Source organism: Miniopterus natalensis, chromosome X, assembly GCF_054644295.1.
Source record: "Miniopterus natalensis isolate mMinNat1 chromosome X, mMinNat1.hap1, whole genome shotgun sequence".
In the NCBI taxonomy this organism is placed as follows: Eukaryota; Metazoa; Chordata; class Mammalia; order Chiroptera; family Miniopteridae; genus Miniopterus; species Miniopterus natalensis.
In genome coordinates, this window is record NC_142103.1 from 22,870,976 (window position 1) to 22,897,960 (window position 26,985).

The 26,985-nt window shown below is 35.0% G+C and overlaps 1 protein-coding gene across 1 annotated transcript in view; it reads left to right on the top strand.

Annotated features, from left to right (window-relative positions):
- The window catches only part of AMMECR1 (AMMECR nuclear protein 1), a 105,275-nt gene that overhangs the window by 25,893 nt on the left and 52,397 nt on the right, over nt 1–26,985 (top strand). The window contains exon 2 of the mRNA XM_016198259.2: nt 22,066–22,176. Coding sequence (XP_016053745.2) covers nt 22,066–22,176 — 111 coding nt within the window. The remainder of the gene's footprint in view (nt 1–22,065; nt 22,177–26,985) is intronic.

Genomic DNA, 26,985 nt, shown 5'->3' on the forward strand with positions numbered 1-26,985 from the left:
GAGCTAGTCATGGTCTTCTCCTTTCTTCCCTTAACTCTCACATTAAATGGCCGCCTTCTATGTCCCATTACTCCTCATTCATAGCTATTTTCCTATAATTTTCTGCTTTATGTTAAATTCTATTTGTGTGTTTCTCTCCTTCACTAACTAAACTAGAAGCTCCAAATGAGCAGGGATGGTATTTTTTATTTCTGATCACTAGTGTATAGCACATAGTAGAAAAGGTGCTTCATAATGATTTGTTGTACTAAATTGACCCTGTCCACTACAGTTTGGCTTTTTATCTTGTTTATACTTGTTGGATGGCCCTGTATAATCTCTAACCCATTCTTTCTATTAAGAAAAATATGGGGGAAGGAAAACCTCTTAGGTTTCTTTGTAGTCTGTCTTAATCCAGACAGCTGTATGCCCTGAATAGCTAGTTCTGACATGCCTCCAGATAACAGACTGAATCCTCCAAGGGCTTAATATTCCCAGCTCTAACCTATACCACACAGTGCTGTGCAGACTATTAACATGGGAGACTGAGGTTCAAGACATGGTTGAGGTGAGAAATTCTGAGCAGCAATATACACACCAATTTCTCCTCCAGAATGAGGACACCCAGGAAACCAGGGAGTTCTTGGTTACCTAAGGAAGTGTGAAGTGTTTCAGATTCAAATTAGATGAAGTCATGCTAATTACTGTCACTGGCAGGCCCGGTGGTTGGATGTGTTCTCTCCAACAATGAGGTGGCCTCTCTTTTCCAGAGTTGGAGAGGAAACCAGAATGATTTTCAAGTTCCTATTCAACTAGGTCTGGAGGCATAGCCACTTCCCTGAAGTGGAAGATACTCTGATTCAACAATGCCTCCTCAGTCTCAGTCACATTAGATGACTGCACCAGTTAGTGTGTCTCTGCATTTTGATTTTCATTTGGAAAATGCATCCCCGGAAGGAAAACTGACACAATAGTAAGAGCTGCTTTATCCTTCATCCACCTCTTTTGACATCCTACTCTTGAATCCTGCTGTCTTTACCAGGAAGGGAAATTGTTCAAACTCACCTAGCTTTGACTGACTCGCTAGCAGCCGGTCTCATAACTGGCTGACTCAGTGGAAGAAGGCCATTAATTCTTCTAACCAGCCCAATTTTTATAACTAGTGTTTATAAAATTCTGCTTAGCTGTCCATTGGATCTAAAGAATAAACATGATTTAGTATTGAAGGACCTTGTATCCCTCCTTACCATCAAAGGCAATGAAATAGTCCAAAATAACCCTTGAACTGGTATTAAAATTCAGTAGTAGCTAATCTAGGATACTCAGTAAGCCTAATGACCTTTTGTTAACGTCCAGATTTTGGCCAGTGCATTTATAAAACCAGAAGGAACTGGTGGAGTGAGTAGAAAGAAAAGATGATCCTAAGTAACTTTTCATACATGCTCTAAGATTTTAGGAGTCATGTGCCCATACAGCCTCATCATACAGGGTGAGTCATAACCAGAGGCTGTATGAGATTATTGTGAAATTCTGTGTAGCTCTTTAGCCATGCTGGTGTTGGGTTCTTTTAAAAATAGACCATTTCCAGACAGTAACTATATATTTAGGGCTTCCCAGGACAACTGATTTCAGTTTGTCCCATTGTGTCCATAAGTATACTTATATTCATCAGACTCTGTGCCAATTTTTGATTTGAAAAATATAGATACCAAACATATAAAGACTTCCTTCTTGCAAATGGAGAGGAAGCCATCGTAGCATAGCCATGCTCTTTCAGCCTTGCCATTTTCACTGCCAGTAATTCTCACCCACTGCCAGCAACCTCTGATTCTGTTCCCATCTTGTTTCCTCTCCTTATTTTAACCCTTCATGAGTTAACTTCTTTTCTTTGACATCTCTTTGCTTTGGAGTCCAGCAAATGGTGTACCTTTACATTCTCACAAAGCTACTTGTATCCTAGCATTTGGGTGATACCCTTTTCAAAATTAGCACACTTTCTTCTCAGGGCTTTGTTGGAGGTTGAAAACTGTTCCTATGAGATACTCATCTTCACAGGTCTCCAAAACAAATTCAGTAAGAAGCAGCACCACCACTACCATTTACTGTTTACCATGTACTAGAACTTGGGCTAATTTTTCTTTAAATCTTATTTAATCCTTACAACCTGTGAACTTGGTATTATTCCCTTCTCACAGATAAGGAAACATGCTTAGAAAGGTTAAGTAAGTTGTTCAAGATCCCTACTTAGTAGTCTCCATTCGGAAATCCTTGCTATATTCCAGATAAGATATTAGTTGTATGCATACCAAATTCAGAATTGTGGATGACCTCACCAAGCATTCCAACCCCATATTAGAAAATAACTTTAATCTTTATACTTCCTGCCATCAGGAAATGTATATTTTTGTACTCTTGATAGGTGATTTTTTACACATCTTGTTGGTTAGCAGTGGTCCTCAAACTTCAGCATGTATGGAAATCACCTTGAGGTCTTGTTAAAACACAGATTGCTGGCCCCACTTCCAGAGTTTCTGATTCACTAGATCTGGGGTGAGGCCTGAATTTGATTTTCTAACAAGTTCCCAGGTGACCCCAATGTTGCTGGTTCAGGGACCATACTCAGAATCATGGTTATTGACTAATCGTTTTTTATTCAACGAATTATTATTCAGCACTTAGTTGTGTTATAGGCACTCTGCTAAGCACTGGGGATATAATAGTGAAAAGGGCAGACAGGGTTTTTGTTCTCATAAAGCTTATAGTTTATTGGGGGGAAACAGAGGACTAAACTAATTTTATTTGGGATAACTAAACAGATCAACATTGAGAATAACAGAGTTGCTATTCTCTACTTTAGATAGGTTGAGAGAAAGCCTCTTTGGCTATTTACTCTAAGACTTAAAGGGTGTGAAGAGCTTATTAAGACTTTGAGGGTTGGCTTTTCTTATCTCCAACCTCTGTTGCCATCACTGGTGATGACTGCCTTGGGAGAACTCCATGAATTTCAGGCTGACCTCTGGGCAACTCATTCCTTGGTGCTTTCTGTGGCCTTGGCCAAGCTTGATTGCATGCTTCCTCTATGACTATTTCCCTCCTCTCCACCTCAATATCCCCCCACCCAATATAGATACTGGGTTCAGAGGAATGTAAAGGGTAGGCTAATTTTGTCTTCTGGCTCCACCTAGGTCACATTCCTTGGTATCTGATGGCTTGGGAAGAATATATACCAAGGATTGGGCCTGTGAACCTACCATTCATGGCCACTGCCTTCACCTTATAACTATTTATCAGTGACATTTTAAGATTGTCTTCTTGCCAGTTGGCAAATTTGTCCAGAAGGGGGTGGCAGTAAAGGAATCCACATGACTCCCTAGCAACCCTGATGTTGGGTTGCTTTAAAGAAGATTCCCAGATTCTTGCAGTCTAAGAATACACTTTCTGCTTTCCAGAAGTCTGTCAGAGCAACACAAAACCAAAACTTGCTTCTAGTTGTGTTGAGGAGACCTGGAAAAATTTTAGACATTTGATGACTTTGCTCTCAGCTATCCTTATCTCTTGCCTTCAGATTTTGAGCTCTGAAGTTTGATGACTTAATCTTTTTTGCTCTGGATCTGCCCTGCCATGATTTAATTAGCATTTGCTTGGAACCCTCCTGCCTCTGGAACAATTTCCTTGATGTCCAGTTTAACTCTGTTTTGATTAAACATTTCCTCTGGTGTTCTGTTCCTATAGAGGTTAAAGGGACTCTTACCAGGTATCGCTCTGGGTGTTTCCAGGAAGAGCATTTCTTTTGGCCTAGCTATACTTTGTTTTTTAGGATAACAGACTTCTTTAGTCACCTTTCTATAAATCCTCAAACCAGAGGATGTTTGTCAGCTGGGGAATACTGGAAAATGACTTTTCTGGTTGCCAAGGATATCCTGAGTTTACTTAAGAAAGTTTTAAAATAGTTGTCCAGTGCATGTTTAATGGGCTATGATGTCTCTTCTAACTACTTACATCTAGGGGGCCAGAGTTAACTACTTTATCTAGATTAAGAATCACTTTTTCCCTGTGGATTCAGGATTTTCTTACTGTTAATCTGGTTCCTGATGGTAGAGTGAACCAGTGTGTTTAACCCATATATCAATCACAAAAATGACTGAAATAACAAAAAGAGAAATGGTATGCAAGCTCACTCATATCTGGAGATGATAAACCTTTTCTGTGGCTTTGAAGTTAGAGAACCCTATTTATATCATCAGATCTGCTCCATGCTAGTGGTGTTTTAGGCCAACCTCTTAGACTCAGTTTTCTCATCTGTAAAAACCCTTTTTTAATAATGTTGCTATGAAGAGTAAAATGCATGTGAAAGCGCCTAATTGTATTTGACTCATAGAATGCTCTTATTGAATATTAACTCTCGCTTTCCTACTTAATGTTCTTAAAGTCCTAAACCATTTAATTGAGCAAGGCACCCCTTACACCAGAATCTTACATTTTCCTACATATGGAATTCATTCAAGAACCATCTGTGAAATTAGAATACTTATTCTAACAAATTATCGTACTAAATTATAATACCAAGAGTATTCTACTTCTCCTAGGTATCCAAAGAAGGAAATTAACAATAATTGAGGGGCTACTTAAAATAGAGGTCTCATTGGCCAGAAATGATGATGACATTAATAATTACACCTTTATTGGGATGGCATTATAATAATTGGCAGTTTCCAGGACCTTTTAAATGGCTAGTGTCCTTGAATCCCTGTAGCAGCCCATCAAGCAAACAGTGCACTTGGCCCCATCTTGCATATCCATATCTGAAGATGAAGGAAATTGGATGACTCCTTCATGATTTTCTGACTAATAGATGGTGGAGGTGAGCTTTGGGCCTATGTCTTTGGATGCCCATCCTTATTTCTATCCCCTTTCCACCCTATTTCAGCACTTTTACCCTACTATAACGTATTTATTTAAACTCTGAGGTTCTGGTACATGATTTACCCAATCACTAGACTTCTAAGAATAAAACATCTCTCAGGTTTCCCCCTGATTTTATCCCCGAGACATTTATTTTCCTAAGAGATACCTCTCAAGTTTGAGAGTTTCAAACTCTACCAAGGGGCTTGAGAAAGTTGTTTATGCCTGTGATGTAAATTCTGTGTGCCACAGTTAGATGCCCACAATAATTTAAAAATGGTATTTCTTGGACCTAGACCCACAACAAAATTCTCTTTTAGTGTGATTATCATTAGATTTTTTAGATTAAATTATTTCATTTATTCAACAAACATATTTAGCCCTTACTATGTTCCAAGGACTAGAGATGCAGCCGTGCCAAAGACAGATTTCTTGGAACTTACAATCTGGTGGTTAGACAATAAATAAATAGTTAGTGCTGTGAATAAAAAATAAAAAACTTTAAAATTTTTGCCCAAACCATGAGATTACTAAAATTGCAGTAGCTCCCAGTGACCCCTGGTAGACTCTCTAAAAGAGTTAGTTATTGGGAAGATGGACTCAGGAAAGGAACATTGTCTCTCACAGCACTTAGCAGTTTTTACCTTCCTTTCCATTCTTTGGACTAAGACCTTGCTTTCTTGTATGGTTGTGAGCAACTCTGTTAGAGTTAGATTGTAAGGACATGGCCAAGCACTTAAACAAAAACTGGAGAGGAAGGCTTTTATGTATAAAACACCTTTAGAAAGAGTCTCACAACTACTTTAAAGTTGTGTTTATTCTTTATCCTTTAAATGTAATGTCTTGCATTATAATGTGTTATGTGAAGAACATTGAAGATAGATGGATTTTAAAGTATCAATTCAACTATGTTATGTTTAACAAAACACAACATAAAACAGTTTCCTCAGATGCTTCTTGTTTTATGGCGTAAGACCATAGAATAAGTTCTTTTTGACACAAGTGTTTTAAAAGTTTTGAAGAACAGGGAGTCTGCAAGTTGGAAAGAAGCCATTCTTACCACGAGGAAAATATACTTGACTTTAATTTTTAAACTATAACTGCTGTTTGACCTTAAATTAAGACAGTCTGTTTCCATTGTGGTGTTTTACTGGTTTAACAATAAGAACATTTAAAGCAGCTGACACCAATTAAAATGATTCATAAATGCTGGTTGTAAATAAACTTGAAGTTTTAACTCAATAAAGTCAATGTTTTTAAATTTTATTTTAGTGGCACTGTTTCTGGAAAGCAATTTGGTAAAATGCATCAAGAGCTTGAAAAAATGTTCATACACTTTGTATGATTTTTATTTCATTCTTTCTAATTTTCTATATTTTCCAAAAGTTGTTTACAGTGAACATGTATTATATTTTATTTATAGTGAATAAAAATGTTATATAAGTGTTTTGACCCTTTCTTTCAATGGGATGCTTTTTACTAATACCCAGTCCATTTATATTATTATGACATACTTTTTTTTGAGATTTTCATCTTTAGAGTATTTCTTCTTTTTAGTGAAGTTCTATGTTTTTAATCTTCTGTTTATTTTAATTTTTAGGATATACACAGTATCAACAATTTATTTATGCTAGCCCTGATTTCCAGGTGTTCTTCTTTAAAGCCAATAATTCAATTCTACATTGGAATACTAATTTTCAAGTGGTTTATATCAAAGAACACATACACATTCACAGTATATAGTGAAGACAGTTGGCTCTGGAGCCACAATGCCTGGGTCCAAATCATGGCCCCACCACTTAGTAGCTATGTGACAACTGACAAGTTAACTGCCCTTTCTGATTCTCAGTTTCCCTATTTGTAAAATGGGGGATAATAGTAGTATCTACTTCATAGGGTTGTAGTAGGAATTTAAAAGAATTATTACATGTAGCCCTAGCCAGTGTTGCTCAGTAGGTTGAGCATTGTCCCATGTGCAAGTTGCCAGTTTGATTCCCTTTCAAGGCACATGCTCAGGTTTTTGGTTTGGTCCCCAGTCGGGGTGTATACAGGAAGCAACTGATGGCTGTTTCTCTCTTACATGGATGTTTCCCTCTCTCTCTCCCCCTCTCCCTCCCTCTCTCTCTAAAATCAATAAAAACATTAAAAAAATTATTACATGCAAACACTTGAAAAAAGCCTGACACAAAGTAAATATAAATATACCATATAAAAGTAAGCTATTTTTAGTAGTGTATATACACATATATATACACAAACTTATACATATTGTCATGATCATTTGCAAAATGCTCCTTTTATGTGTCTTTTATTTTTTATACAGTTGTAATTTTAAAATGATGATTTTTGTCTTATTCGCAGGTAATTAGAGTTAGTTTTCCTTTTGTACTTTGAAATTATTTTAAAGAGTTCCCATATTTCAGCAGTAGAAATCTTATTGATTTGTTTTCCAATCATATTTTCTTTTTCCATTTTTGGAATTGATGATCATTCATGTGGGCCAGATGGATAAGGTTGGTTTTGTTCTAGGTATAAAATAACTTCCATTTACATGGCCGGTATATTGATTACCAGTTATTTTCATCTATTAAATTATTCTATTTATTTATTTATCCTCACCTGAGGATATTTTTTCCATTGCTTTTCAGAGAGCGTGGAAGAGAGAGAGAGAGGGAGAGAAACATCAATGTGAGACAGACACATCGATTGGTTGCCTCTTATACATGCCCTGACTGGGCCTAGGGATCAAGTCTGCAACTGAGGCACGTGGCCTTGGCCAGAATCAAACCCAGGACCCTTCAGTCCACAGGTCAATGCTCTAACCATTGAGCCAGTTCCGATAGGGCTATTTAACTTATTTATTAAAGTACCACTTGAGTAGAGAATGAGGGCGATGGTGGACAGGTAAATTTGAATGTACCCCGAAGTAATAAAACCACATTTATTTTAAACTCTGTAATACAGACTCCTCTAATTGAAACTGATCTTCCCAGACAGATTTGGGGTGAAAATAGCACTACCATTCAGTAAATCATGCATTGGGTTAGACACATATATTATGTAATTTTGTAGTGTATATGAGAACTAGTTAATTATAAGTAAAACAATCATTTGGTAATTTTGCTGTCTTACATTACAAAATGAGAAATGTGTTCCTATAGAAAACAATTTGTATTTAATTGATTAACTTTTCTTTGTTGCTAAATACAATAATCTTGCAATTGCTCAGTTTCATTTCTTTGAAGAAGAGGTGCTTTTGTGGTATGTTTACACTGGCAGAATGAGGAAAGATGCTGGGCAAGTGTGGTAGCATGAAGCTGGTCACTGAAAGACTTTTCAAATAAAAAATTTTTCATCAGTATGGCAGTGTTCAACTGAGACATGTAGAGTCCCAATATCTGCATCTTCAACTGGAAACTTAGTGTTTAATGTCAAGAAGGGGTGGGAGAGGCAGGCCTGGTAGGAAATTACATTTCTCCTGTTTAGTTCTGTGTTTTTATTCTCCATCTGTATGGAAGCCCTGGATTGAGTATGAAGTTCCATATGTGCATTTCAGATCTGAAAGTAAGAGACAGCTCTAGTTTAAATTATTTTTATCTGTGGGATTTATCTAAAAAGCAAAGGTTTGGGGTATTGTTCTTGCTGATTTTAAAGAAGAGGACTAGGTGGACTCCAGGGAAAACATTAACTTTCAGGGATGAGCATGTTCAATAGCTCAGGTGGCAGATTTTACTTTCGTGTTGTATTGATGTGATGAAGCTGACAGGTCACCATCACTTCCACACCCTATACATTACATTTGGCTAATCTAGTCTGCCATGTACCTAGCAGTTCAGCTAGAGGCTTTGTAAGTCAGAGCACTTAAATATACAGAGGAAGTTGTTGTGCTGATGTTTGTTGGCCGGGCTGTTGTATTCTTTCTTATCTTCCCGGGGAGTTTGATCTTTTTGTTTAGCTTCTGCTTCATTTGTTTAGAGTTACAGGCTTTGAAGTAGGCAGTTATATAGGACTACCTAAAGAGAAGTGTAAAGCAAGAAGGTAAGCAAGCAATTGTTTCCTTCTCATTTCACTACCTTATTACCTCAGTTTCTCAGCCAGTGTCATTCATGGATTTTGTCTTTTTCCTAATCTATTCTGCACTTGCTATTCGCATTTTCTGTGGAAACGTATGTTGTTCTGTGCCTCCCACACTAGAGGCTGACTCAATGTACTTTCTCAACATTGAACTATAACGGTGTTGTCTGATGTGTTAGTGAGAAATTTTAAAAATAATTTTTGATATGATAATATAATGGCACATATCAAAGTATTTTTTCTGTTTGTTCCATCATAAAATAACGGCATATCTGGTTTAGATAATGTGAAGTTCCTGTCCTTAGTCAACTACCTTTCTATAGATATGATACTGTGATTGCAAGATTTGGGCTATTAAGAATATGATAAACTGAGTATTACCTGGTACAGTAGTGAGGTAAATTGCTGTGCCATAAGATTATTTAAACAGTCATAGTTGAAAAAATAACCCTTTAAAAATAGCAGTAACAAAGCATAAATACATCATACATCATTCAGGATTATTAACTTCCTCAAGATTTTTTAGCTGTTGTAAATTAAGGTTATTCAGATTGCATTAAAAAAAAACTTGTATGGAGGGAGAATAAGAGGAGTGAGCTATTTTTGGCATGGAGCTAAAGAAATAAATATCAGTGTGACTGGTAACTGACACTTTTGTTAAGTTCAGTTTCTACTTGACTGCTTTGATTTTTTAAATTTCATTACTTTGGATTTTAGAGTTCTTGATTTGATATTTTTAAGTGACATCTCTAACCTTTTGGTTCCGAGCACTACGTTGTCCCTGAAATTGTTTAAGTCACTTCATATTCTTCTGAGAGCTCACTACCTGTCAGAGCTAAAGAGATCTGTTCCTTTTGCTTTCTTCTTCCTGCACCATTTTCCTGCTTGCTGTAGTCTTCTACTATTTGTGGTAGGTGTTTTTTTCAAATTTAATAGGTGAAACATACCAGAGTTTGACCCTTAAATTAACTCAGTGTTGAAGGTCTTTGAGACTTCCATTTTGGTCCATGAGAGAGTAACTGGTATAAGATGTGTTTCCTTCTGCCTCAAATACCCTATAAACAACTAGGAACTGGACAAAATATATGAAACAACTGTTTTCAGATATTGGGCAACAGGTAGCACAGGACTGTGATCCCTGAGAAAAAGGGAACCAACAAAGTGAGCCCTATGCTCGCCCTGGCTTTTTTCCTGCAGCAGTTTCTGGACCATAGTATTGTGAGAGAGAACCCCAGCAGAGCCTTCAGTCTTGTTGAATTGTTGAGAGAGAGATAGGAGCCCAGGTGGGGAGGCCTACATGGTAGGAATTTATATAGCAAAGTACTGGAGGGGGGAGCTACTCAGAGAAATAGCTCCAGAAATCTGCATACATGTCCCCTTTTTCTTTCACTGAATATGAATCTGTGCAGGTGTTGAGAGAAGCACATGGGGCTGGACAAAAAACAATTGCTCAGGAGCTATAAGCTGAAAACTTATCAAAACTCATACAGGACTGAGAGACATTTGAGTTCTTACAACAAGGGTAGAGAGATTTTGCTGAACACCCAGAGTATTCAGTAGAGACCCCAGAAGGGTCATACCTTAGTAAAAGGGGTAATATAGCCCTAGAGTAAAGGGTATTCTGAATCCAGTCTAATAAAACTTAAAACCAAGTGTTGAAAAATAATTATCCACAAATAATTTTGATGCATGACAAAACAAACTTCAATACACTGAAGGAAAATAGTAAAATCAAAGCAATCACAAATATAATGATTATAATATCTGATATCCAAAAATTACTAAACATTCCTAGAAGCACTCACATGTGATCCATAATGAGGAGGAAGTCAGCCAATAGAAACAGAATCAGAAATTATGGTTATAGAATTAGCAGACAAGGACTTTATAACAGCTATGAAAATATGTTGAACAATTGAAAGTAAAACATGAATATAATGAGGGAAGAAAATGAAGACATAATAAAGAACCAATTAGAACTTCTGGCGCTGAAAAGTATAGTATATGAAATGAGAAATTCACTGGATGAGATTAATAGCAGATTAGAATGCAGAAGAAAAGATCAATGAATTTGAAGACATAACAATAGAAATTATCCAATCTGCAACCGAGAATGGAGAGAACCTGAAGATAAGAGAGCTTCAGAGAACTGTGGGACAATATCAACCAACTAATGTACATGTAATTGGAGTTCCAGAAGGAAAGAGAAAAATAGGCAGAAAAAACAGTTTAAGAAATAATGACAAATTTTCCAATTATGATGAAAACTATAAATTCATAGAAGCTCAATGAACTCTTGAATGGGATAACCAAATAAATTCACAATATAACTATTATAATCAAATTGCTGAAAACCAGTGGTAGAGGGGGCATTTAAAAAGAAGCTAGAAAAAAAAGACATTCGTGCAGAAGAACACAGATAAGAAATCATAGGTCTCATTAGAAAATGCAAGCAAGAAGACAGTGGAATGAGATCTTTAAAGTGCCGAAAGAAAATAAGAAGTACTGTCAACTTCAAATCCCATCTCCAGTGAAAATATCTTTAAAAAATTAAAGCAAAAAGAAATGAAGGTGAAATACATTTTTTTCCAGACAAACAAAAAATGAAAGAATTGTCACCAGCAGACCTGTACTACAAGAAATATTAAAAGAAGTTTTCAGGCTGAAGGAAAATGATACCAGATGGAAACTTGGATATCTACAGTATAATGAAGAGCTCCAGATAAGTGCAGTAAGTATGGGGTAAATATAAAAGACTTTGTTTCTCATTTTAAAATTTCTTTTAAAATTAAGTGATCGTTTAAAACAAAATTAATAATCTATCATGGAATTTATATAAGGTACAACAATAGCCCCAAGGGGTGGGAAGAGTGAAATGGAAGTATGCTGCTAAGGTCCCTATGTTATAGGTATAGTGATGTGATATTACTTGCAGGTAGATTGCAGTAAGTTAAAGATTCATCATATACAACCTGGAATAACCACCAAAAAAGGCACAACTACAAATATCAAATATAAACATGGTAGACAAACATATCAAAGTTACATTAAATATAAGTAGTCTAAATACTCCAATTAAAAGGCTGCATAAAAATGCAAGACCCAACTATGTACTAACTCTAAGAAACCCACTTTAAGAACGAAGACATAGATAGGAAAAAGACAGAAAAGGCTATATCATATAAACACTAATCATAAAGCTGGAGTGACTATGTTAATTAGACAAATTAGACTTCAGGACAAACAGTATTACTGGGATAAGGGAGATATTTCATAATGGTCAATTCATCAAGAAGACAGCAATCCTAAATGTATGCTACTTATAGAGACTCAAAATACATGAAGAGAAAAAAAAGCAGATACAACTGTAAGGATAGACAAAACCATGATTTAAGTTGCATACTTCAACAGTCTTAATAGTAATTGATAGAACACGTGGACAAAAAACCAGCGAGGAGATAGAAAACCTGACCAGCACTACCAATCAGTTATACCTAATTGACATTTATAAAGCACTGGACTTGACAGTACCAGAATACATCTTTGTTTTTCAAATTCACATGGTACATTCATTAGGATAGACCACATTCTGAGCCATAAAACAAGCCTCAGTATATTTAGAAGAACTGAAATAATAAAAAGTATGTTCTCTGATCAAAATGGAATTAAATTAGAAATCAATAACAAAAATATATCAGGAAAACTCTCAAATATAAATAAATTACACAGTGTACCTCTAAATGAATCATGGGTCAATGAAGAAATTTTAAGGGAAATTAAAAAATATTTTGAACTGAATGATAATGAAAACAACACACTGTAATTTGTGGGATACATCTAACAGTGCTTTAGAGGGAAATTTATAGCTTTAAGATATGGAAGATCTAAAATCAGTAACCTAAGATTCCATCTTAAGAAGCAAGAAAACGAAGAGCAAATTAACCTCAAATAAGAGGAATAAAATATTAGAAGAGTAGACATCAATAAAATAGAATACTAACAATAAAGACAAATCAATCAATAGCCAGCTCTTTGAAAAGATCAACAAAATTAGTAAACCTATAGCTAGACTATATAGGTAAAGATAAAAGAGATAAAAGATACAAATTAACATAAATGACCAATATCAGGAAGGAAAGAAGGGTATCGCTACAGATCCTATAGGTATGAAAAGGATAATAAGGGAATATTGTGAAAAACTTCATGCCAACAAATTCTATAATTTAGAGGAACTGGACGAATTCCTTGAAAGACACAAATTACCAAAACTAACTCAGAAAGAACTAGAAAATCTAAATAACCTTATATCTATTAAAGAAATTAAAATTATAATTAAAAATCATTCCATAATGAAAATCTAAGCTCCAAAGACTTCAATGGTGAATTCTATAAAAGACGTTAGGAACAAATAAACCAAATTTGTGGTAACACAGGAGGACGAAACCCTTTTCAACTCATTATATGAGACTGGCAGCACTGTAAATACCAGAGACTGACAAAGATATTACAAGAAAAGAAAACCAAAGACCAATATTCCTTATGTACATAGACATAAAATCCATCACCAAATATTAACAAGTAAAAAATTGAATCTCAACCTTTTCCTCACAGTATACACGAAAAAGTAACTCATAATATGTCACAAACCTAAATGTAAAAGCTAAATTTATAAGTCTGGAAAAGAACAGGAGAAAATATTCATGACCTTTAGATAAAGGTTTCTTCTATTGGACACAAAAACATGAACCAGAAAAGAAAAATAGATAAAATTAAACTTCATAAAAATTTAAAACATCTGCTCTTCAAAAGATATCATTAAGGAATTGAAAAGGCAAACCACAGACTAGGAAAATATATTTGCAGTATATACAGATGTGATGAAGATTGGTATCCAGAATATATATATTTTTAAAAACCTACAACTTAAAAGATGACAATTCAGTCTGTCATCCAGTGTAAGGAGTTAATGAGTTGAACAAGCACCTCTCAGAAGAAGATATGGGAGTGAATATTAACCACTTGAAGAGTTGCTTAATATCCTTAGTTATCAGAGAGCTGCAAATTAAAACCATAATGAGATATCCCTACACATTAACTTGAATTTTTTAAAAAAGACAAGACCAAGTGTTGGTGAGGATGTGGACAACTGGCACACTCATGCAGTGCCGATAGGAGTGTAATTGCTACAGCCACTGGAAATTGGTACAGCTAACTGGAAAATAGTTTAGCAGTTTCTTATAATGTTAAATGTACACCAACTCATGGCTCAGGAATTCTCTTTGCAGGTAGTTACCTAACAAGAATGAAAACTTTTGTTAACACAAAAACTTGAACGCAAATACTATCATAGCAGTGTTATTTATAGAGGCCCCAAACTGGAAGCAATCAAAATATCTATGTGGATGCGTATATAAATAAATTTTGATATATCCATCCAGTGTAATGCTACTCAACAATAAAAAGTACCAAATAACATGGATTAGTAGCAAAGGTATTATTCTAAATGAAAGAAGCTAGACACAAAAGACTACGTATTGGATGGTTCCATTTACATGAAATTCTAGAAAAGGCAAAATAATAGTGACCAAAAGCAGGTTAGTGTTCACCAGATTCCAGGAGTGTGGGCGGGAGATGGATAGCAAAGAAGCATGAAAACCTCTGTGGGGTGATGGAATTGCCTACACCTTGATTGTGATTTAGGTTATGTTTGTATATGTTTGTCACAATTCATTGAATTTTACACTTAAAATAGATGCTTTTATTATATAAGTATAACTTTAATGGAGTTGATTTTTAAAAAGAAACACTTTGGAGGTGAGGATGTCAATTCCATATAAAAAACACAAAAAAACCCCAACCCTTGGATACTTAATAGTAGAGAGAGGTTCTTGAGAGGTTGAACTGTGGACGGGGGAGCAAAGGCAGCATAAACAGCCCTGATTTGAGTACTTTATCCCTAGCTCCCACCTTTCTTCCTTCCCTTAAAATAAGAAGGGCTTGCTGAATTCCTGCTACAAAGCTGAGTCTATCCAGCTGCTTTCTCCCAAAGGGTCAGGTAAATCCAATACAAGACTTTGAAATCACAACAATTACCTTCCTAAACCCAGAAAACGTGGAAAACGAATATATCAAAGTTTTATTGCAGGTTTTACTTATTAAGCTGGCACATGGCATCAAATCTCCTTGGAATAAGAAACAAGATAAAAATCTAGAATGAAGGAGCTGGATAACTTTCCAGCTCTTTTTATGTTAGTGCTTAAATCAGCATATTTTTGGGAGTAATTGAGTGAGTTCTCAGAGTAGGACAAGATGGTAGGAGTTAGATCATTAGCTGGGGAGGTAAGCCATATGTACCAAACCCAACCAACCGACCAAACAAACAAACCCTTAGTTTGTTTTGCTTAAAGTGTTATGAATTCTCCCAATCATCCAGCATACAGATTGTCAAATGGAAGTCCCAAAACACTGTTCCATAAAAATTTTTAATGGCGTAAAAAAGATTTGACTTTATTCATCAATATTCATTCTAAAGCTCCTGGATCTAGTTATCCCAGTCTCTTGGTTTTGCTATTGACTTTAGAAATCTTAAGACTTCAGCAGAAGGTCATCTGTTTTAGCCTGGTCTGTTTTATAGATAAAAATAATTCTTTTGGTAGTAAAGGCTGAGTCTCAAACCTTAAAGTTCTTTGAAGAAATGGTTTCAGAATAGGAATTTCAAATAGAAGTTATTTCATTCTGGAAATCTATAGCAATTTGTCATTTGAAATTTAGCTGACTCAGATTTTGAGATAATAAAGATTTGTGGTTTGTTATCAGAAAAAAAATCCCACAGTTATTTCATCCTTACAATGCTACCATATATTAAATTTAATACCCACTGCAGTGTCAACTAAAAAGAGAAAATATATGCAAATATGGCATTTTTTTTTTCCAATGCAGGTAGTCTTTTTCATCTGATTTGGAGCTATAAAAAACAAAGTAATAAGACAGACTATATCAGTATATCAAGTCTGAGACTGATTTTTTTTTTTTTTTTTTTTTAGTTTACTGAAAATTGTTGATTTGGTCTAGCTAAAAGGAAGAAATGGTTCTTTCAGCTCAAAAATTGGCAGAATCAAGCTAATCCTTTAAAGTGTGCTTGTGATTTGCCTGGTTGTATGTTGGGTGGTGATTATCCTTGATTTACAAGACACACTCATACTTTCAACCTTCCCAGTCATAAGTAAGACTTTAGACTGCCTCCCTTCCTCTGGCATTTGCCATTTAAATTGGCATTATAAAAGCAGGGAAAATAGGAACATAATGCTGCTATGATAGAATTTCTGGGAATACCAGGTAGAGAAAAGTACTGAAAGATTGGTAATTCCTGATTCCCACTTTCATGTATTTGTGGTTTTCAATACTAAGCCATGCTGTCGTTTAAGCAGTGTCTCCTTATTTTCCTGAGCCCCGTTGGATAAAGACTATTTACAAAGATTGGAGGGAAGACTGTGGTATAAGGCTTTAATGGTGATTTAGTGTATTTTCCTTATCTGCAGTAAAGGATCAGTGTGTCCGTGGAAGCGTAAAATGCATTAGAACCTTATCCCTATTTACCCATTTCTATTCCTCTCCTTTCAGGGCTTCCTATCAATTTGAATTTCAAATTATCTGGAAGAGTTAAGCCTTATTCATTAATCATTAATTTTTTATTCATTCATTCATTCATTCACTCATTCATGAAAAAGCCCCATTAAGTAATATGAATTACTTAAACAATCAGGTGGTAAATGGGAATTTTGATTTGATGGAAATTTGTATATATTCCCTAGAACACCTGAGTTTGATGAAAGCTGGCTAAACAATAGGAAAAAATGAAGCCAGAAGGTTGAGAGAGAGTCAGAACAGGTGCTGGGAAACCATCAAAAATAAACTGGTAGGTTTTGCTATGAGCTTTCAATGGGAATAGTATAGAAGTTTGTAGATTGGGTCTAGTATTTCTGGCTTATCCAGCATTTCCAGTTTGTCCTGGTATCTTCTCAGCTAGTCTGTCTGAGGAGGAGGAGATTTGTGCTTATGCCTACCTGCATGATACTGTGTAGTATACATGAGATTTTCTTATTTTCTAGTATTTTAGAAACATAGATTTGCTATGTACAATTTCCCCCCAGTACTGGGGGAAAACAGTTAAATCTGTTGTAAGAAAATGTGGAGAACCAGCCAAATTCCAACACTAACCAGCTTGGTGACTCTGCATTTAGTCTCCCTGGGTCACTTTTTGTTTTTCACCTGTAAAATGAGGAGGAAAAAGATAATCCCTTCAAAGTTCTTTAAACTAATAACCTTAGACACATTATTATATAAACTTTTAACTATGTGCTAACATTTTTGTTAGGGGATTTGCTGTGGAGTGGATTGTGTCCCCACAAGATTCATACATTGAAGTCATAACCCCCACTGTGACTGCATTTGGAGATAGGGCCTATAATGAGATAATTAAGGTTAAATGAGGTCATAAGGATGGCGCCCTGGTCCCATTGAATTAGTGTCCTTATAAGAAGAGACACTAGAGAGCTCAGGTGCATGCTCACTGGCTCTTTCTCAGTGCTTGGTAGAAAGGCTATATCAGGACAAAGCAGTCATCTACAATCCAAGAAGAGCTCTCACCAGAAACAGAACCTTACTAGAACCTTGATCTTGGACTTTCCAGCCTGAAAACTGAGAAAATAAATTTCTGTTGTTTAAGCCACCTAGTCTGTTGTATTTTGTTACGGCATCCCAAGCATACTAATACAAGATTTATCCATATTGAGTATATATTTCTGAATTGAGTTCGTAATTTATATGATTTGTAAATAAGATACACAACTTTCTGTTGGAATAAGAAGTGAAAGGTTTTAACCTGGTGGTGGAAGGAAGACTCCACCATTTCTGTTTTTCTCTGAGCCCCTACGTCCTGAGGAATTATGGTATTGAGTTGGGTATTATAAGTAATTCAGTTGAATTTTTGAGCTAAGTAGCAGAAGAACCTGAACATAGTTGAGAAGCAACTATTATTTGAAGGCAGAATGAAAGAACCAAGCTAGAGAGGTTCTTTCTTTACCCATATCTACCTACAATATTAATAACCTTGTTAAATACCTCTGTTATAGCAATTAGTATTATATTGGTGGGGATTGATATCATATAGTTGATGTTACCACCTACAAACTTCATTCTAAGTAATCTAAGTCTAATGAAAAGCAAATTGTCAGAGTGGGGGCTTGAAAATGCCTAAGGCTGCTGGGGTTTTTTTTGTGTGTGTTTTTTAACCTCTGTTTGTGCCGTAGTATAGCAGGGGAAATACGGTTTATGATAAATTAATATTGCTAAGTAAATACACCTGTTTCATAGTTGTTCCCTTCTCCTACAAACATATTTCTGACCTGTTCTGTACTGCATCAATAGGATAGTCTTAAAGAAGAGCATAGGAAGTGGCATGCAACTTGAACTGGGGACTATCCTGCCCAGATTTACATTGCTTTTCTATACTGTTGCTGATTCCATGCAACTACATTTCCCTGAGAGCTACTACTATTGACCTGATGGTATTGGCTGCCAGTTGGCAGGGAGGATTCACCTAGATTAGGTGGTTACTTCTTGTTCCTGTCTACAGACTTGGAAAAATGGAGAGAGTTTTTCCAAAGATTTCTTAAAATGTAGTGGTACAAAATGTTCAGAAATAGGAAAATTCCTTAAAAAGCAATGTCTTGTTACCCTCAGGTAAACATTTCCATTAATATTTCATTTCATTTTGAGCCCCTTTCTATTTTGTATATTTTTCAATGTATGTAGGTGACCTTAAAACATGTGGTAAAAGTTATTTTCCAAAAACATTCCATTTCTGTCTTACTATGAACTGTTTTCCTTGTACCCTTGTCATTGGGCAGCTTCTGTTAACAGGCTCAAATCCCTTTTTATACTTTGATCTGTCTCTGAGTATGTTGAGGTCTTATGTCCTTTTGGGAACTCATACATGTTTTAATAACACATTTGAGAATGAAATTGCCTATTTTTTCCCTCTGTGTGTTGGGAAAATAAAACTTTATTGCTATTTTTACATAATATAAATTTTACATAATATTGGATGTCCCTATAGTAATTGCCCTATACAAAATAGTTATCACTCTCAAGTTATCTTTTGTGCTCATTTATGTATATTCTGTTTCAGTCTACATTAAAATCATTAACTTCCCAAGTTTTTACTCCATTAAATAGTGCTTTTAGGTATTTTGGGTTTTTTTCAATTCCATATATGTATTCTTTATAAAAGACATTGGATAAGCCTTTGCAAATGAGAAATTAGAGTCCCAGCTTATGAAGGAATAGTTTTAATCTGTCTACTAAAAGCCTGATTTTTTCCATCTTTGGGCATCTGTCCTAAACTCAGTGGAGTTGTCAAGTAGAAACCCTTCACATCTTTGACACAGATAGTTCCCCGCAGTACCAAAGTGGATGTTGGTAAGGAACAGGGAGAGAGCAGACAAGTCTGCATTTGCTTTACCTCTTGTGAGGGCTCTGTAGAACACATGTTCAACAGTTCCTAAAATTCCTAGAACATTAAATCTAGAAGAGACCGCGGTCCTGTACATTTTCCCATCTCCATGCTCTTACTTATTATGTATGAAGTACCTTGTCTCCCAGGCTGCCTGGCAAAATGCAGCTTATGCTCTAGCATCCTACCTCCTGCATATATCATCCCTTCATCAGTGACAGCATAGCATTGTAAGAAACTGTATAATTTCCCCCACTATGTGTTTGAATACCCTCCAACATATTTCATAATATAGTGTTTAATATGTGTGCTTTGTCTATTTATCCTACAAATTTTGAATATTAGTTTGAGTAGAGAGGATTATATAGTAAGAATGATGTCCATATATATTTTAGTGAGATAAATAAGAGAAGTGAAAGTAAAGTACTTTTAAATGACTTTCATTTCTGTGTTTCTGATAGGAAATGAATTCACTTGCAGTTTTAGATTTCTCTCTTTAGTCACTGAGGAAGAGAATATGCCACTTAGTTCAGTGTTATTGAAAAGCCATCATGATATTTTAAAGACATGTTATATATGGTACAGTGTGATTCACTTTGTTCTGGTTCTGCCAAGGGGCATGTCTTACATAGAGATATTTTGTATAGGTGGTGTTATGGGAGAGGATTGATATCTTACTGTTCATATAATGGTTGCTGACATTGACTCCACCAAGTTAGAAAGTAAAAAATGAAGAGGTGAAATTCATCTTTAGAGATAACATGTGGATTTTAGGATACTAGTATTTGTGAGAAAATAGTTCTGTCTAATTCTTGACTTTCTGATCTATTAGTCAAGAGCAAACTGGAACATTAGAATCTTATCTCAAGTTATAAGACATTCAGTGCACATGATGTAGAAAACAAAAAACCTTGAATTTACATTTTGCTTTTTATTTTAGTACCTTTACTGTAGGTCACTCAGCATTTGAATACTAACATGGACAGCAACTTGACCTTGTGTTTTAGTCATCTTTTTCAGTGCCTCTGGGCATTTGGTTTCTGGAAGAAGGTAATTCTTAGTACATACTGCTTCCTGGTTTGTATACTGTTTATTTGGGAACCTGTCTGCCATTGTGGCTACCTGTCAGAACTCAGCATAATTTAAATGTTTGAGGTGGGTGATTGAAGTGCTTCAACAGTATATCTGTTCAACCTCTGATGACTGACTAGAGAGTACTTTAAAGAAAGACTATGTTCTCCAACTCAATGACATAGTATCACAAATAAATGACATACGGTATGTCCCTCTAAGATTTAAATTTTTAGAAAGCTGAAATCCACTATATTATACCAATAATACTATGAATACTCATATTAATAGGAACCATCCTCAACTATAGGTATTGATCTTTTTACACAATGTCCTAAAATTTTAATTTATTTAATAAAACCGACATATAAAGTTGCTTCTGATGAAAATAATTGTTTTTAGACTTAACCAATAATTAAGGCTGTCAGTGGTTTGCTGCAGAATCCAAACATTTACTGTATTAAACTTCATTTAAAACTGTATTACTTTCTTGATGCCATTATATTATAGTAGATGCTTTGGTAGTTGATGCTTGAGAAATTATACTTATTGACAATACTTTTTTTTAAAAAAATGTCTTTATTGATTTCAGAGAGAGGAAGGGAGAGCGAGTGAGAGAGATAGAAACATCATTGATGAGAGAGCCATTGATCGGCTGCCTCCGGCATGTGCCCTGACTGGGAATTGAACTGTGATCTCCTGGATCATAGGTCGACGTTCAACTTCAAAGCCACTCTGGCTGGGCTATTGGCAATACTTTTATCTAAAATTTAAAATATATTTTTTGGCTTCAGAGAATTACTTCGTTAATGTTCACCATTGTCCTTCAGGTCTCTGAACCCTACTCATTTTTATAAACCAAGTTGAAGATCATCAAGCTCGATGAAATTTTCTTCTATCCCAGTAGCTTAATTTATGGGAGTTTGCTGTGAACATGCCCGCCTCCTGTACTGGCTCCTAGAGAGCAACTACTATGTTTTAGGCAACTTTGTATTTACTGTAGCACCTTTCACAATACTTTGCCCTGATATTCAGTTAAGTATTTATTGTAATTGGTGATTTTCTCTCTGATTTTCTAAACTTAGATTTATGAATCAATCAGTAACTTGAGGTTTAAATAAGTAATCAGGCAGTTGGCCATGATGGCATTTTGAAAATGATGCTTAAGCCTCTGTAGTCAAGATTGTCCAGGTTTGAGTTCGTACTTTATGTATGAACTGTGGGATTGCCTCATACCTAAAATAGAAATGTTAGTAATAGCACTGGTCTCCTAGAGGTGTCAGTGAGGCTAACATAGATAGTTTGTCTAAAACATTTACTGTGCTGCCTAACACATAGGATATGCTCAATATAGTGTAGCTGTAATTATTACTAAATGCAGTCCTATTGGGCCAGACCCAGCCCCTTGAAGTCCTGTCATTTGGTCTTTCTATCGCAGGCATCTAACCTTGCATATAGTAAATACTCAATAAATACTTACTTAAGTTGAATTGATTGATTTACCCTATTTTTATCTTCCATTACAGCCCACTGTTTGTAACGTGGAAGATTGGTCGAGACAAAAGATTGCGTGGATGCATAGGTACTTTTTCCGCCATGAATTTGCATTCAGGACTCAGGGAGTACACACTTACCAGGTGAAGAACAGTTTTTGTTACCTCTGTTTCTATATTTAAAAAAACTTATAAAACTGGAACCTGATTATTTAATTCCTTTTCCTTTCCTGAATTGTCAATATTCTTGACTCCTTTCATGTTCAGTTTTTTCTTCCATCATTTGCCGTATCTCTGGTAAAATGTGGTTGATATATATATTATCATAATATAAAGTACTGTGATTACATGTATTCTGCCATAGAAGTTTTAAAGTGTTTTTCTTTTCTTTCAATACCAGATTATTTTGTATTATTTGAAAATCAATAACCAAATGTCCATGGGTTACCAAAATGTATTATTTCAACAATTATAGTCATTGTGTCTTCTCTGTTAGGCTTTTAAAAAAATTGTTGATGTCTATTTCATCTTGCACATTTTGCTACACTTTTAGGTATTATTTAATTTGAGCCAGTAATCTAGGAAGAAAATGATGCCACAGCCTGGCAACATAATCATTCACATTCACACTTTACCCAGAATTAATTGTAGCTTACTTATTTTGTTTCATCAAACACAAAGACAAACTAATGAATGCCTCATTACAGTTTTTAGGACTTTGTTTTTAAATTCTGAACTCATAGAAAGCTATCTAGCGTGCCATCTCATTTTTTCCTTTTAAGTTTCTATTTCTAGCAAATTGTGTTCCAAAATTATTTCAAAAGAAGAAAATTCCTTAAATAATAAGCTATTAGTAAAGGAATTTCCTGTTTTTGTTCATATTTCAGGGTGATTATCTAATACAATTTCTATAGTTGTAATATGTACAAGTGTCCGTCCAACAAGAAATTAGTCCCTCCTGACTATTGGTACTTGGGGCAAGTTGCTTAACCCCCAATAGATAAAGTAGTAGTTACAGTATGTATTTTGTTCTATATACATAAGAGAGATGTGAGAGAGATGTTAGGGGAATGAAGTAATAATCAATCACTACTTCAGGATTAACATTGTGGAACATTGATTGTTTTACTGTAGAATCTCATAGATGCAGCTTATAACACCAGTTAATAAAATGCCGGTAACTGAATTTAGTATTCTTTTATTTGAAGGTGTAGCTCAGAACTGCATGGTTTTCTTAGCTTACAGTGAAGCCCAGAAAGAAAAGAAAAGAAAAGACTTAGAGGGTCATTCTTAGATTTTCACAGGTATTAGAAACTTGGTGTTTGGACTTGATTAAATAACATACAGGCAGCAAAGGGGTCAAAACACATATTCTGGAAATAACTACAGCTTGCTAAAGATAGTGCAAATGCTAGTCTAGGCATGTTAGATTTTTTTCCTGACATAAAATACTATGGACTCCTTTTTTAAAAATGTATTTGTTTATTTTATTGAATTTATTGGCAGAATTTGCTAAAGCCTCTTTGGGACAGGTGCTTATGAAATGACACTTTTAATAGCTAATCAAGGCAATTTATTATACATTTCCTAGTATAATTTGTTCTGAGGAACACTGATTGGTTCCTTACTATTGCCTGAAGAAAAGGATTCTATGGCCAAATATATTTTGGGAGCACTGATTAAACAAATTTAAACAGCTCTACTCACTGCAGGACTTCTCAGAACCTTTTCTGTTCACAGTGTTGTTTATCTCTAAGAGAGAGAGAGAATGCAGCACTTCCCAGACTTCAACTTTTTTTGTGACTATTGAACCCTTTTATCACCCTGCTCCAGCATCTTATGCCATTAGTGTGCTAAGGAATATATTTTCAAAAACATTAATTTTATTTTAAATTCTTTATATTTCTTTGTAGTTGAGTCTGAGTTGATAGCATGGAAACCCTTTGTACTTTCTAGTGAAATGTGCCAGAAGTCCCAGTATCAAATATTATATACTTTAGAAACTTTTAGTAGTAGTAACTGTAGTAGCAATTTGGTTTTGTTTAAAGAAAATACTATTTTTTTGCCTACATTGATAAGAAAGGATGAAAATATCCAACTTTTCTGGACCTGTAGATCTGTTTCCAAGGGTAATTACCAGAAGAATTAGGGTATATTTTTCTGATAATGTGATTCTGAATTAATTGCTCAAGTAGTTGAGCTTAGGAATTTCCTACATTTGTATACTGGATTACCCGCATTGTAGGCTATGGCACTTGCTGTTTAATTTTTAATTTTTCCTCATGTTTTTATACAACTTCCTGAAATTGTATATATCACATTAGAGAGATGCATGTTTGTGTGTGTATGTACACATATACATATCTGGTCTTCTCATTTTTGTTTTGCTTAATTTCTTTTGCTTAATATTATAATAAAAATGACGTTATTTAGAAGAGATGAACAAAAGAAAACAAGTGTTACAATATATGGTTGCTCTTTTTTTCTGGATTAATTTTAGAATCAAAATTGTAGAGTCCTTTTTAAAAGTTGCAGTATAATGTCTTTCAGTCCAATAGGGCACTTATTACTTCTACATGCTGCTGCTGTTGCTACTGTTATTATTATTATTATTGTTAATAGCTGCTATTTATTAAGAACCTACTACATGTGAGGCACTGCGAAGGAGCTTTATATGCATGGTCCTCACAACAACTCTTAGATATTAATATCCACATTTTAAAAATGTTTCTTTTATTTATTGAATTTAATGGGGTGACATTGGTTAACAAAATTATAAATGTTTCAGGGGTACAATTCTACAATACATCATCTGTATATTGTGTGTTCATCACCCCAAGTCAAGTCTTCTGTCACCACTTATTCCCCCCTTTTCCTCTGGAAACTGAGATTCACAGAATTTAAATAATTTACCCATTCACACATATAGTAAGTAGTAAGTGGTAGTGCCAGTATTCAAATCAGGCAATCTGACTGCAAAGTCCAAGCTCTTAACTGCTGCATTTAAGATGAGACAACATAAATTTTTCTGAGAATATATATTTTGCAGCTTCGTCATGAAAAAAATAAACATGAAAACAGATTACTGTAAATCATGGATCAATAATTTTGTTGTTGTTAATCCTCACCAAGGATATTTTTTCCATTGCTTTACAGAGAGAGTGGAAGGGAAGGAGGGGGAGAGAGAAAGAGAGAGAGAGAAACATCAATGTGAGAGAGACACATGAATTGGTTGCCTCCTGTAACCCAGGTACATGTCCTTGAACAGAATGGAACCCTCCACCCTTTGGTGTGCAGGCCAATGCTCTACCACTGGGCTACACTGGCCAGGGCGGATCAATAATTCTTCAAAAATTCTAGTTAAGAGCTAAGATTGAAATTTTGGAAAGCTATTTTGTATTACAGGAAATCCATAGATGAGATTTAAAAAGTATATCACTCAGGGTTGTATAGGCTGGTCAGAAGAAAACTCACTTGGATTAATATTGTAGAAAAGGATAATGCTTATTACAAAAATATACTACTGTATGTATGAAATTGTGTTCTTTGGCTACATGTAAATAATGGACTAGACTCTAAGAAGAATACTGTTTTTCTTAGCATAATAATTGGTGATTCTAGGAGTCTGTTCTTCTAATCTTAAAAACCCATAAATCACAAAATTGACAAATGGAATAAAATGAATTTAGGGGATTGGGGAAGGAGAAGGCAGAACGAAAAATAAACAATGAAATTAAAGACTCACCAGGCACAGGTATCTTTTAAAAAACCTGCTTTTCACTATGTTCAACTGTGATTAGATAGGCTATTGTTCAGTTTTCAGAATGTTACTCAGCTGTAGCCTTTTTATTTTAAAGTATATGTAACATAAAATTTACCATTCTAACCAATTTTAAGTGTACAGTTCTGTGGCCTTAAGTTCATTTGATGTGCATCATCACCACCACTCATCTCTAGAACTTTTTCATCTTCCCCAACTGAAATTCTGTACCTACTGAACACTAACTTCCCATTTCCCCCTCTCCGAGCCCTGGCAACCTTTATTCTACTTTCTGTCTGTATGACTATGACTCTTCTAGGTACCTCATATATAGTATTTGTCCTTTTGTTACTGGCTTATTTCATTTAGCATAATGTCTTCAAGGTTCATCCATGTTGTAGAATGTGTTAGAATTTCCTTCCCTTTTAAGGCTGAATAATATTCCATTGACTATACCTACCACATTTTGTTGATCCATTCATCCATCTGTGGATACTTGAGTGGCTTCCAGTTTTTGCAAGTAACGCTGCTATGAACACGGGTGTACAAATACCTGCCTGAGTACCCTTTTTTTTCTTTTAAAAAGCTAACCATTTTATAGAAGAGAACAATCTAGTTTGTTTGTGGTCCCCTAATCTCTAAAACCTTAATCTAAAAAAAATGACCAGGTACTTTTTAAATAAAATGCCTATCCTGGATTAAGTTTTTATTTATAAACATGCTTTTTAAAAATTAAAATATTTGTCATAGTCAAGGTGTATGTTCTCTTTGGATGAAATTTTGATTTTAGACTGAAGTAAAACCTTATAAATGGGCTGAGGATTTCCTCCCCATTGTAAAGATGCATAATTTCTGTGTAGATAGCAGGAAAACTTTGTAAGATTTATGACGTGGAACTATTAAATAAGCTATTCTTTCTTTGTCCTTGGAGACTCTGTGTAAAAGCAGGAAAAACTATAGCAAATAAGAAGCAGAATGGAGGGCTGGGAATTATTGATAGAAGTTTATCCATGGTGACAAATTAAAGTCCACAAATAACTATACTTATTAGTGGTCAGAACTTCAAAATAGAAATATTCTTTGTCTCAGTTGAAGAAGAATAACTTCTAGCATTTACCAAGGTACTTGCATTTATGGCTTTTTATGTTAGAAAACAGACAATTTATAAGATAACATAAGATTAACACGTATAG